Below are 14,373 nucleotides of genomic sequence, written 5' to 3' on the forward strand. Positions count from 1 at the left end.
ATGTGGTTGTGTCTCTCTAGATCTGTGTGCAAAGGGGTTAGCCTCTTTTGCCATTATGGAACTTCCCCCAGATCTGTAAGCCTGAAATAAATCCCATTCTTCCCATAAACCATGTCAAGTTTGACGGTTCATCCCAGTAGACAATGTACAACAAAGTACAACAATGACCTAATACTAACTCTTTTCAAGGTGTTCAACAATATAGAAAGGGAAGGAATACTTTCATATTTAATCTACCAAGACAGCATTACCGTAATCCCTAAATGAGATAAAGGCATGTACACCACGGCTATGCCATATTTTGAAATATAACCTAGCTTTCCAAAGGTAACTTTTTAAAGGCTTTACAGTCCCTTTGAAATTTCTCATGTGAACTATCCAATTTAAAACCTACCGTTAAGAGTTGAAGCACCATTTTTCCTTCAAGACTTACCTATTATACTTTCTGGCATGTGGGTTAAAATATGAAGTCAATAAAACCATTAACTAAATTATATGTAATTTCTAAAAAAAAAAGTTCCAGTTCAGTGAGTTAACATTCCATTACAACAGGCCAAAAATTCAATAGTTGATGCTGAATGAATCTTAAGACAACTGATCCAAACACCCCAAACCACAGATAAGCACATGGAATTACAAGGGTGATTTGATTAATCTCAGGTCACAAACCATCTGAAATCAAAACTCCTGTCATTTTATGTATTTTGATTAGTTTTCTGTTAATTTTAGTCTCACTCATTACCAGATACTGTGTATGGATTCAGAAAGAAAGAACATATAGCGAGATGCTTGTTTAATTTATTCATTCAAGTGAAAATTATGAACAAGAATAATTCACTTACATAAACCTTAGCACCAATATGATACTGCTTAAACATTTTCCCCAAATTTAATATCGTAGAAACTTAATTCTTAAAGTTGTATGTCAGTGATATTAGAGGGTGAGGTTTGGGAGGTAATCAGGATTCCATATGACCATAAGCACAGGTATATAAAGGTCTAAGTAGATATAAAGAAGAGTAAGAGAGAGAAGAGCTGGTACACCTGCTCTAAGAGGCTCTACACCACACCATCATGCAACAAGACAGCCTTTTCAGATACCAACACCATGGTCATTGACTTACAGAAGTAAAAAGGCTCTGAAACTCTGCCTCCCCAGAGAAAATTGTGTTTTTGATAGTTCTTATCTCAGAGAAGCTGAATCATGCAATTCCAAGAATACCCAGCAATATTCCTGATGAGCAGCACAATAACAAGATACCTGTCTGAAGAACTCCTCCAGAAGAGACATGGTCCAGCGATGGTGTAATTCCCATGCTTTTGCTGGATGGCTAATGTCTGCTGTGTGCAGCATCAGGGATAAAGCTTTTGGCTTTTCAATCCTGCAAATACAATCAATCCAAACATCTGGTGACAACACTCCTCACAACCTCAGAGTATCAGAAATTGTTTCAATCCTCCATTCTCCCATCTCAAATGCAACCTATGCTAAACTGAGGGAAGGGCATTATGTATCACATCAGTGCATGAACACCTCCGAGTTTACTGAACTGGGCATTTTCACTGAAACATATTTATAAAATAGTGGTATTTATGTAACAGGATTCCAAGAAGGGCTTTCATTTGATACCTCTGCAATTAGCAGATTTCTGTATATTTAATTATACACTGGGAAATGATGTTGAGTTGTAATTTATACAACTCTAATGAGCTCGTAACTAATTGTGAGATGTGTTCAGTGTTTATGCCCTCTCCTTCAAAAGTCACTACTTTATGAGATCACTCAATAGTTATACTGGGGCTGGAGAGATGGCTTAGCAGTTAACATGCTTGGCTGCAAAGCTAAGTAACCCAGGTTTGATTCCACAGGACCCACCAGGTGGTGCATATGTCTGGAGTTTGTTTGCAGTGCCTGGAAGCCCTGTAATACCCATTCTCTCTATCCCTCTCTCACACACATAAATAAAAAAATGTTTAGTAGTAGTTATATGAAGGTGATATGCTTTAAATGTACAAAATGGACAGATCTCACTTCAACCATCTATGAAAACACTTGATGCCATAGGAACACTCACGCTTCTGGCTGTTGTAAGGCAGTCTTCATCGCTTTGATTTGTTGGAAATGACAAGACATATCTGTGGCCATTACCATCTCAATTACCAAGGTTCGAAACTCCCTGTCAGATAAAAAAATTTAATAAAAGGAAAATCAAATTTATTTTTTGCCACTTATAGCAAAAATCACTTATGTCTGATTTTTCAAATATAATTGGAGTCCTTTTACTGAGATGATTTTGGAGGGAAAACTGAAGGTTAAGGATTAAGGAAATAATTTATTACACATATGATACATGAGCTATTTAGAAAATTAATCTATAGGAAAAAATCTAATGAAGCTAAAAATTATGTTAAATTGATCCTTCTCAATTGAATTCAAATCTTAAGAAGGAACTGACATGAAACACATCACAGAAGCTAGAGTTATAATTCATATTGTACTTTGGATTGTTTACCTTCTTAAATTAAGTTTTATTTTCTAAGTTGACAGAAAAATTGACAGCACAGAGAGTTTTGGTGTATCTTCTCTCCCGCTGCAGTTCTCCCAATTGCAGTCATTTTGCATTTGTGTAGTTATTTTTTTTTTCCTACAGTTGAACCAATATTGATACTTCTTTATTGAAGTAGAGTCTCACTCTATGGCAGACTGGCGTGATACTCTGTAGCTCCAGGCTGACCTTAAAATCACAGTGATCCTCCCACTTCTGCCTCTCAAGTGCTGGGATTAAAGGTGTAAACTACCACACCCAGCTTATTGACACATTTTATTAGCTCAAATCCACAGCTTACACCAGGGTCCATTCATGTTGCACAGCTCTGCAGGTTTTAACAAACCTGTGTAGGTATCATTATAGTGTCCTGCACAGCAATTTCAGAATCCTAAAGTCCTCCATGCTTCTAACCCCCTCATCACTCTATGAACCCCTGATAATCACTGAACTATTGTCCTAACAACTGCACTACGATAATTTACATTAACTGCTTCTGATTGTGTGATTTAATCAGTCAATAGTTGAAATAGGTTTTTGAAAACACCACTGCATTCGTGATACCAAATATTTTCATCAGCTTCAAAACAGGCCAATTTCCTAGTTATACATACTTACATACAGGAGAATACATAATATACATACATGTAGTATAGATATGTATATTATATATATGCATGTAATTATAGGTATACATATACTACCTTCTAAAATTATAAATTTATGTGTGATATATACATATATGTACATATATATGTACATATATTTATGCATACATATATATTATATATGGAGAGAGAGAGAGAGAGAGAGAACATAAAATGTAATATTTTGTGTCCTAAGTTCTTCTCTTTGGCTTAATGATTTGCCATTCATTCATGCAATAGTCATCAATAGCTCCTTGCCACTTACTGCTCAGAGGTAGCCCAGAATATTGCACAATTTATTATCCATTTACCAGATGCACAAGACCAGAGTCTCTTTACTAACACTGCTGTTTCCTTCCTTCTATCTACGCTGAGTTTGTTTTTCTTATTCTAGCTTCCCAAAGCCATCGTATTATATAATGTATGAATAAATGAGGCTGGTCCAATATCTTAGATACTCTAGGATTTCAGTCATCTTTCCTTTTATATTTTATTTTCTCTTTGGGACAACAAAGTGCTAAATAAGAAACATAATTATATAAATATAGCACATAAATATACTAAACTATATGTTCAAGGAACTAGTTTGACTTTCAATGCTGAATTTGCCAGTGTTTTGTGAATTGTCAACTTTATACATTTCACAAGTCAGAGTCAGTATTCACATTCACAAGAGGCATGTCACCAACTTCCATCAGCCAGAATGCAGAGCTAATGAAAAACTGGGATGGCTGTGTTCGTGTGGACCATGGCTCTGTGTCAATTGACATGCCCTGGGTTACTCCTGGTACCAGGGGTTTTAGACTCTGCTTACACAGCCTTAATGCCCCAACTGATACATCTATCCTTTACAAATTTGCTAAGGAACAAGTTCTTCAAGCTTTGGAGCACTTAATTACATTGTCACAAGGGGAGCTCCTGTGGTGTGACCAGTTAGTGCGCAGTACTTAAAGGTTGCCATGGGCTAGGACTATATGCTGAGGATTCCCTCACTCAAATCCTTCAGACCTAGATGGATATGTGAAGTTGTTTTCTACCATATTCAAACTTTTCAATGAATTTTCAAAAACATTTAACTTGAATGAAGTGTTCCTCTTTTTCCATGAAAATGGGGAATGGTTAATGTACTGCCTAGAATTTTTCAGATGATGAGTGTGTATCATATCCTAATCAAATTTAAACCATAGGACTTCACTAGGTAGCCCATCCAGCCTGAACTAAGAAACCTTCTGTTCCACTCCCAAATCCTAGGATTACACATGAGCACCACCATGCCTGGCACTTGACTTCTGTGTGTGTATGCACGTTTGTGTGTGAGAGGACGCATGCTCACGCAAGTGTGGAGGCCCTAGAAGACAACCTCAGGCATGGTTCCTCTCATGTGCCACCTACCTCTTTGAGACAGGGTCTCTCATTGGCTTGGAGATCACCAATTAGATTAGACTAGATAGCCAGTGAGCCCGGGGTGTCTCTGCCTCCCCAGTGCTGGGATTACAAGCACATGCCACCATGCCTAGCTTTATTTATGTGGGTTATGAATCACACTCAAGTCTTTATGCTTGTAAACACGCACTTCACCATGTTGCTGTCTCCAGAGCCTTCACTGATGTTTTAATAAACTAAGGATACATGAAAACTCTTAGCAACTACAACTAAGTGAAAATCATTTTCTCAAATTTACTGTTCACATTTCTTTTTTTTTGTTGACAAAATTTTTTTAAAAAAATTTTATTAACATTTTCCATGATTATAAAATATATCCCATGGTAATTCCCTCCCTCCCCACCCCCACACTTTCCCATTTGAAATTCCATTCTCCATCATATTACCTCCTCATTACAATCATTGTAATTACATATATACAATATCAACCTATTAAGTATCCTCCTCCCTTCCTTTCTCTTCCCTTTATGTCTCTTTTTTAACTTACTGGCCTCTGCTACTAAGTATTTTCATTCTCACACAGAAGCCCAATCATCTGTAGCTAGGATCCACATATGAGAGAGCACATGTGGCGCTTGGCTTTCTGGGCCTGGGTTACCTCACTTAGTATAATCCTTTCCAGGTCCATCCATTTTTCTGCAAATTTCATAACTTCATTTTTCTTTACCGCTGAGTAGAACTCCATTGTATAAATGTGCCACATCTTCATTACCCACTCATCACTTAAGGGACATCTAGGCTGGTCCCATGTCCCACCTATTATAAATTGAGCAGCAATAAACATGGTTGAGCACAAACTTCTAAGGAACTGAGATGAGTCCTTTGGATATATGCCTAGGAGTGCTACACCTGGGTATATGGTAGATCAATCTTTAGCTGTTTTAGGAACCTCCACACTGTTTTCCACAATGGCTGGACGAGATTGCATTCCCACCAGCAGTGTAGAAGGGTTCCTTTTTTTCCACATCCACACCAACATTTATGATCCTTTGTTTTCATGATGGTGGCCAATCTGACAGGAGTGAGATGGAATCTTAATGTAGTTTTAATCTGCATTTCCCTGATGACTAGTGACAGAGAACATTTTTTTAGATGCTTATATGCCATTAATATTTCTTCCTTTGAGAATGCTCTATTTAGCTCCATAGCCCATTTTTTGATTGGCTTCTTTAATTCCTTATTATTTAACTTTTTGAGTTCTTCGTATATCCTAGATATTAATCCTCTATCAGATATATAGCTGGCGAAGATTTTTTTCCCATTCTGTATGTTGCCTCTTTGCTTTTTTCACTGTGTCCTTTGCAGTGCAAAACCTTTGTAATTTTATGAGGTCCCAGTGACTAATCTGTGGTTTTATTGCCTGAGCAATTGGGGTTGTATTCAGAAAGTCTTTGCCAAGACCAATATGCTGAAGGGTTTCCCCTACTTTTTCCTCTAGCAGTTTCAGAGTTTCAGATCTGATGTTAAGGTCTTTAATCCATTTGGACTTAATTCTTGTGCTGGCGAGAGAGAAGAATCTATTTTCATCCTTGTGCAGATATATATACAGTTTTCAAAACACCATTTGCTGAAGAGGCTGTCTCTTCTCCAATGAGTATTTTGGCATTTTTATCGAATATCAGGTGGCTATAGCTACTTGGGCTTACATCTGGGTCCTCTATTCTGTTCCACTGAACTACATGTCTGCTTTTGTGCCAGTACCATGCTGTATTTGTTACTATGGCTCTGCAGTATAGGTTAAAATCAGGTATGGTGATACCACCACCTTCCTTTTTGTTGCTCAGGAATATTTTAGATATTCGAGATTTTTTGTGATTCCAAATGAATTTTTGGATTGTTTTTTCTATTTCCATGAAGAAAGCCTTTGGAATTTTGATAGGGATTGCATTAAATGTGTAGATTGCTTTAGGTAAGATTGCCATTTTCATAATATTGATTCTTCTAATCCAGGAGCAAGGGATGTTTCTCCACTTTCTAGTGTCTTCTGCAATTTCTCGCTTGAGTGTTTTAAAGTTCTCATTGTATAGATTCTTTACTTCCTTGGTTAGGTTTATTCCAAGGTACTTTATTTTTTTTGATGCAATTGGGAATGGGAGTGATTCTCTGATTTCATCCTCTGAGTGTTTGTTGTTAGCATATATGAAGGCTACTGATTTCTGTGTACTTATTTTGTATCCTGCTACATGGCTGTAGGTTTTGATCAGGTCTAACAGTTTGCTAGTAGAGTCTTTAGGGTCCTTTATGTATAGAATCATGTCACCTGCAAATAATGATAACTTGGTCTCTTCCTTTCCAATTTGTATCCCTTTTATGTGTGTCTCTTGCCTTATTGCTATGGCTAAGACTTCCAAACTATATTAAATAAAAGTGTGGACAGTGGACACCCTTGTCTTGTTCCTGATTTTAGTGGAAAAGCTTCCAGTTTTTTGCCATTTAGAAATATGTTGGCTGTAGGCTTGTCATAAATAGCCTTCATTATATTGAGATATGTTCCTTCTATTCCCAGTCTCTGTAGGACTTTTATCATGAAGGGATGTTGGATTTGGCAAATGCTTTCTCTGCGTCTAATGAGATGATCATGTGATTTTTGTCCTTCAACGTGTTTATGTAATGTATTACATTTATAGATTAGCATATGTTGAACCATCCCTGCATCTCAGGGATAAAGCCTACTTGGTCAGGGTGAATGATCTTTTTGATATACTCTTGTATTCTGTTTGCCAATATTTTGTTGAGAATTTTGGCATCTATGCTCATGAGGGAGATTGGTCTGTAATTTTCTTTTTTTGTTCTATCTTTGCCTGGTTTTGGTATCAGGGTGATGCTGGCCTCATAGAACGAGTTTGGTAGAATTCCTTCTTTTCCTATTTCCTGGAAAAGCTTAAGAAGCAATGGTGTTAGCTATTCCTTAAAAGTCTGGTAAAATTCAGCAGTGAATCCATCCGGGCCTGAGATTTTTTTTAGTTGGGGGATTATTGATAACTGTTCGGATCTCCATGTTTGTTATAGGTCTATATAAGTGATTAATCTCATTTTGATTTAATTTAGGTAGGTCATATACATTAAGGAAATCATCCATTTCTTTCAGATTTTCATACTTTGTGGAGTATATGCTTTTATAGTATGTCCCTATGATTTTTTGAGTTTCTCTGGAATCTGTTGTGATGCTACCTTGTTCATCTCTGATTTTATTAATTTGTGTCTCTTCTCTCTTTCTTTTGGTCAGATTTGTTAAGGGTTTATCAATCTTGTTTATCCTTTGAAAGAACCAACTCTTTGTTTCACTAATTCTTTGGATTGTTCTTTTTGTTTCTATTTCATTAATTTCTGCCCTAATCTTTATTATTTCTTCCCATCTACTGATTTTTGGCTTGCCTTGTTCTTCTTTTTCCAAGGCTTTAAGGTGAAGCATTAGGTCATTTACTTGTGACCTTTCTAATTTCTTAATATAGGCACTTAAGGCTATACATTTACCTCTTAGAACTGCCTTCGTTGTGTCCCAGAGATTTTGGTATGTTGTGTTCTCATTATCATTTGACTCTATAAATTTTTTGATTTCCTTCTTGATTTCTTCATTGACCCATTCATCATTTAGCAGTGTATTGTTTAGTTTCCATGATTTTGTGTATGCTGTATAGCCTTTCTTGCTACTGATTTGTAGTTTAATTCCAATGTGGTCAGATAGAATGCAAGGAATTATTTCAATTTTCCTGAATTCGTTAATATTTGCTTTGTGTCCTAATATATGGTCTATTTTAGATAATGTTCCATGTACTGCTGAAAATAATGTATATTCTGCAGCCTCTGGATGAAATGTCCTGTATATATCTGTTAAGTCCATTCCTTCTATGACCTCATTTAGACCAGTTGTCTCTCTGTTTATTTTTTCCTGGGATGACCTGTCAATTGATGAGAGTGGGGTGTTAAAGTCACCCACCACCACTGTGTTTGGTGTTATCTGTGACCTTAGTTCTAATAGTGTTTGTTTGACGAAATTGGGAGCCCCCATGTTAGGTACATATATGTTTAGGATTGTAATGTCCTCCTGTTGGAGTGTGCCCTTAATCAATATAAAGTGACCTTCCTTATCTTCCTTGACTAACGTTGGACTAAAGTCTACCTTGTCCGATATTTGGATAGCAACCCCTGCTTGTTTTCTAGGCCCATTTGCTTGAAACCCTGTCTTACAACCTTTCACCCTTAGATAATGTCTATCCTTTGTAGAAAGGTGAGTTTCTTGGAGACAACAAATTGTAGGATCCTACTTTTTAACCCAGTCTGCAAACCTATTTCTTTTTATTGGGGCATTGAGGCTGTTGATATTAAGAGATAATTTTGAAAGGTGTGTATTTATGTTTGCCTTTTTTTTTTTTTTTTTTTTGTGGTTCTGGTTCTACCTGTGCTCTCTTCTGTTAACTAGTATTTGAGGATTGCTTGTTTTTTCTAGGTTCCTCATATGTCTGCTTTTCCTTTTCTTCAGCATGGAGGATTCTATCAAGTATTTTCTCTAGAGCTGGTTTTGTCTTCAAATACTCTTTTAACCTGCTTTTGTCATGGAATGTCCTTATTTCTCTGTCTATTTGTATGGATAACTTTGCAGGATAAAGTAAGCTTGGTTGACAGTTGTTATCTTTCAGAACTTGGAATATATCATTCCAAGCCCTTCTGGCTTTAAGAGTTTGTGTTGAATAATCTGCTGTAATCCTGAAGGGCTTGCTTTTGTAGGTAACTTGATTTTTCTCTCTAACTGCTTTCAATATTTTTTATTTGGTGTGTGTGTTTGGAAGTTTGATTATAATATGGCGAGGAGAGGTTCTTTTTAGGTTTTGTCTTGCTGGGGTTCTAAAGGCTTCCTATATCTGCCTTGGCACCTCATTCCCAATTTGGGGGAAATTTTCTTCTATGATTTTGTTGAAGATGCCTACTATGCCTTTGGAGTGGAATTCTTCTCCTTCTACTATGCCCTGAATTCTTATATTGGATCTTTTCATAGTGTCCCGAATATCTTGAAATTCCTACTCATACTTTTCTATAAGTTTGTCTTTCTCTTTGTTGGACTGTATTAGATCTGCCACCTGGTCTTCTAGCTTAGATATTCTGTCCTCTCCCTCATCCATCCTACTTGAGATTTTCTACAGAGTTTTTTATTTCATTAACGGTGTTCTTCATTGCTAGTGATTCTGACTGGTTTTTCTTTATTATTTCTATTTCCTTATTTATGTCTTGCATTGCCTTCTTTATTTCATTAAATTGGTGTCCTGCGTCTTCTTTGATTGCTTTTATTTCCTCTTTGATTTCCTCTTTGATTTCTTCTTTGATTGTTTTGATGTGGTCTTTGACCTCTTTGAACATACTTATAATCATTCTTTTGAACTCTTTCTCAGGCATTTCCTCTAACTCGTTCTCACTGGAGGTCATTTCTGATGCATTAATACTGTTACATGGATTTATATTGTCTTGCTTTTTAGTGTTTCTTGTGTTACAATGTATATATTTTTGCATCTTGGATTAAGTTAATGCTTGGATTTTCTAGCTAGCTTGGTAATCTTAGCTGTATCAACTGACTTGATGTAAGATATTTTCAGGGTAGGAGCTTAAGGTGTTAGATGTGGCTCTTAAGACTCTCAGAGTTTCTACAAAGATGTTCTTCGGGGTTGAGTTTCCCTGCTATAGGAGTATTCAAGCAGGCTGAGTGGAATAAAATACAGGTAGATTCTAAAATTTAACTAAACACTGTACACATTCAATCAAAAACAGCCCCGAGTATGTATACAACAGTAGTTATTATAACGACTAGTTCCTCTATCAACAAAGAGGTTAAGATTTCTGGTCTGTTGAGGGATCCAAGTCAGCTTGTGACCAAGTGAGACCCTTCCCTGGTGCAATCCCAGTTACCTTGGATGATTTTGGTCTCAGTCAAGTTGCTGCCTGTGTCGTCGGGCTGCTGTTCTGATTTCTGGAGCTGGGCACTGGCTTTTCCTGCAGGTTAACTGAGCCTGGCAAGTATGGCCCTGCAGATCAGTACCCCTGCTGCTGGAACTGCTGCTGCTCAAGCTGCTGCCGCTGCTGCTGAAGGTGCTACTGCTGGACCCACTGCTGCTGCCACCTATGCTCCTGCTGTAGCTGCCACTGCTGGAGCCACCACTGCTGGTGAAGCTCCTGTTGCTGTGTTCACTGCCGCTCCTCCCACTGAAGCTGCTGCTGCTGGGTCTGCCGTTGCTGCCGCTCCTAGGTCTGCTGCTGCTGGGGCCGCTGTTACCGGTGCAGGAGCCACTGATGTTGCTGCCGAACTCTGCTCCTGCTTGGGTCCCACTGTTGGCTCAGGTTGGCATGGCCGGGTCCCAGGACCACTGCTCTGTTTGCCAGAGCAGGGCTCAGGCAGTGGGTGAGGGGAGTGAGCCACAGCTGCTCTGGTTCTCTTGCTGTTCCACATGTTCTTCTACCTCGCGGTCTGCTCCTCCGTTGCTCACTGCCGCTCTCCCTTCACGTTTCCTGAGTTGCGGAGAGCGCCGGTGGCTGGAGCCAAGTCTGGCGGCTTTCTGGTGCGCCGCCGCCACCACGGTTGGCCGAGCTGCCTGAGCCGCTTTTGCCAGCCTGTGCGGGCTCTGGATGCTCTGGATCTCTTCTACTTCTCCGCTGCCACTTCAATTTCCTATACACCTCACTTTTTAGTAAAAGTTTATATTTTGCTGAGGTTTTTTCATCTTTTTTCCCCCCTAGGCTGCTTTGGCGTGGTACCTACGCTGCCATCTTAACCTCAAGTCCCCCGTGTTCGCATTTCTTATAAGACTATTTCTCTGAACAGTTGCAAAACAGAAAATACTCATGTACTCACTAAATATGAACATGGTCATTGAATTAAAACATCAGTACAATTTGAGTCACAGTAGATTTAGAAATTTGTAAGTATTTAGGTGATTTTATCTATAATCTTTGATATTCTCTGACCCATATTTGCAGCTATAGTAATTTGTAGACTTATTGAAGATATGCCACAAATTTTGCTGTGTTAAAAATAGATTATGTCACTTAATATAATTCTACCCATTGTGTAAATGTTATCTATTTTTCTAGAAATCAAACACTGAGAATATATGTTAGTAAGTTGAGTAACTTTATGAATATTATACAGTTAGTAAATAATTCAGCCAGATGTACCTGAATCTAAGGTCACATAATATCATTTAGGAAGCAGAATTAAATGTCCACATTTAAATATATTTTATATTTATTATATTATATGATATTTATTTATTATTTTTAAATTTTTATTCCTTTTTATTTATTTGAGAGAGAGAAGGGGAAAGAGGCAGACACAGAGAGAAAGAGAGAGAGAGAATGGGTACTCCAGGGCTTCCAGATACTGCAATCGAACTCCAGATGTATGTGCCACCTTGTGCATCTGGCTTATGTGGGTCCTGGGGAATCAAACTTGGGTTGTTAAGACTTTGTAGGCCTTAACTGCTAAGCTCCACTTAACTCCAGCCCCACTGTTTTTGTTTATTGACCAATAATTTCTTTAGAAAATTTCAGAAGAAGCCCAAACCAAGTCTTATTATTTTTAATAAATTCAGATTTAGGTCAGTCCAAAGTAACAGAAGTTTTCTAAGGTGACAAACTATAAATATTTCCAAAGCACCCCCAGATGAATGGTACTAGAAGAGGATTTCTAATTTTTCTTCAAGTATTTTTTTTGAGGAAGCCCAACAGACTGCTCTTTTTTAGTGTGTGTGTGTGTGTGTGTGTGTGTGTGTGTGTGTGTGTGTGTATGAGAGAGAGAAAGAGAGAGAAAGGGAAGGAGGAGGAGAGGGAGAGAATTGGCATGCCAGGGCTCCAGCCATGGCGCTTAAATCCAGACACATGTATCTTCTTGTGCACATGTGTAACCTTGTACACTTGTGTCACTTTGTGCATCTGGCTTACATGGGACCTGGAGAGTTGAACATGAGCCATTAGGTTTCACAGAGAATGCCTTAACTGCTAAGCCATCTCTCCAGCCCTCTTCAAGTATTATTTTAAATTTTTAAAATATTTTTTAAAATACATTTTATTTATTTGTTTGAGAAAGAGAAACAGGTAGAGAGAGAGAGAATGTGTGTGAGAGAGGGAGAATGGATGTGCCAGGACCTCCAGCCACTGCCAATGAACTCCAGATGCATGTGCCCTTGTGCATCTGGCTTATGTGGGTACTGGGGAATTGAACCAGGGTCCTTTTAAGCCATTTTCTCTATCCCCTCATCAAGTATTTTTAACATATTCCTGATTTACTTGAATCAGACTGGTTCTACTTCCTAATACATTAACAGAAAAATAATATAAAGACAGCAAAAAAAGGGCTAAGAACAACATTCTATTGCACTTCAGTTAAAAATACTGAAATATTTGTGGCCAAAGTAAAGTATATATACACATATATAAACCGAGAAGGTGGACAGAAGAGGGAGAGGGGGAGAGAGAGAGAGAGAGAGAGAGAGGAGAGAGAAAGAGACCAAGGGAGGATACAAACTTTGAGCAGGGTTTAATTTCTTCAGTGGCAGTATACATTGTCTATCATCACATGTCCTTCCTACCTATTGGATCTCTGCCTCATCCTTACCTCCAATCATCCTTTGAAAGATTGATCAAAATATTCATTTCCTCATCTTCTTGCAGAAGACGATAGGCTGCACTCAAGTGATGATTTTCCAGTACAGATCGATCATTGTACAGAATAGCTGGGTCAGACCTGAACAGAGAGCCATGCATAATCATTTGGGATGGGACCTCAGTTGAAATTTCAGCTTACTCTCACAGACTATCATGAACCATCACTTGTTCCTGTATTTAGAAATTATCTTGTCCCGATGCAATTTGTGTCAACAAAAGCTCAAACTAACACTGCAAATTCTCAGTAGATGATGTAAGGCATTTTACAGTCAATATATGGGTATTGACAAGTGTGACATCCAGCCTGAGAATTAAAAAAAATAATTGCCACATTACAATTGAAAATATCAGTGGTATAAACTTCATTATTTTTTCTGGTATAATTTTAGTTTTAACTTTTACTTAATTCAATGAATGCACAGATTTATTTATTTTAGTTTTAATTCTCTGAATATACATCACCTGGTGGGTACTCTCTACAAGCTGCCTGTTGTGGTAAGTTGATCTTATTTTTTAATGGAAAAGCAACATGTGGATAATTAAAAGCACAGAATATAAAGATTATATATATATATATATATATATATATATATATATATATATATATATAATATACTGCTAGTTACTTCCTCAAAGACTATTCTATAATTGAATGTCACTAAACAGAGGATTGTATGTTATTTTATGATCACTAATTTAATAAAAGATTAGATTATTAAAGCTTATTTTTCTCATCTAGGATATGAAGTCCAGAGCTGTCAAGTGTCTTTAGTACCCCCAGAGTGGCCAACTGGCAGGGCAGGGATGGAAGTCAGGTCTTCTGGGAATTTCCACCTGTCTTTGTCTGAACTTTAATCTAAATACCTTGATGGTATTTGGCTGAACATTTTCTGTATCAAAAGACAAAGAACCTGGTCATAATACTTTCTCAACAGGGATCTCATAGGGTCAGAAGTACTGGACAAACCTATGTTGAAGGTCAATGTGTCAGTATTTAAACTACATTCCAAACCAAGGTTCACTGAACCCACTGGAATTTTCCTACTCCTGTGAAAAGAACATGTAAAATATGAATGCATAGAGAAGTATCA

General features: G+C 37.6%; 1 protein-coding gene across 7 annotated transcripts in view; it reads right to left on the bottom strand.

Moving 5' to 3' along the window:
- The window catches only part of Pde1c (phosphodiesterase 1C), a 782,675-nt gene that overhangs the window by 98,218 nt on the left and 670,084 nt on the right, over nt 1-14,373 (bottom strand). For all 7 annotated transcript variants that reach the window (XM_045135620.1, XM_045135623.1, XM_045135627.1 and 4 more), the window contains 3 exons: nt 13,233-13,361; nt 2,076-2,177; nt 1,262-1,382 (listed from right to left, as the gene is read on the bottom strand). In XM_045135620.1, coding sequence (XP_044991555.1) covers nt 1,262-1,382; nt 2,076-2,177; nt 13,233-13,361 — 352 coding nt within the window. The remainder of the gene's footprint in view (nt 1-1,261; nt 1,383-2,075; nt 2,178-13,232; nt 13,362-14,373) is intronic.

Source organism: Jaculus jaculus, chromosome 16 (genome assembly GCF_020740685.1).
Source record: "Jaculus jaculus isolate mJacJac1 chromosome 16, mJacJac1.mat.Y.cur, whole genome shotgun sequence".
Taxonomy (NCBI): domain Eukaryota; kingdom Metazoa; phylum Chordata; class Mammalia; order Rodentia; family Dipodidae; genus Jaculus; species Jaculus jaculus.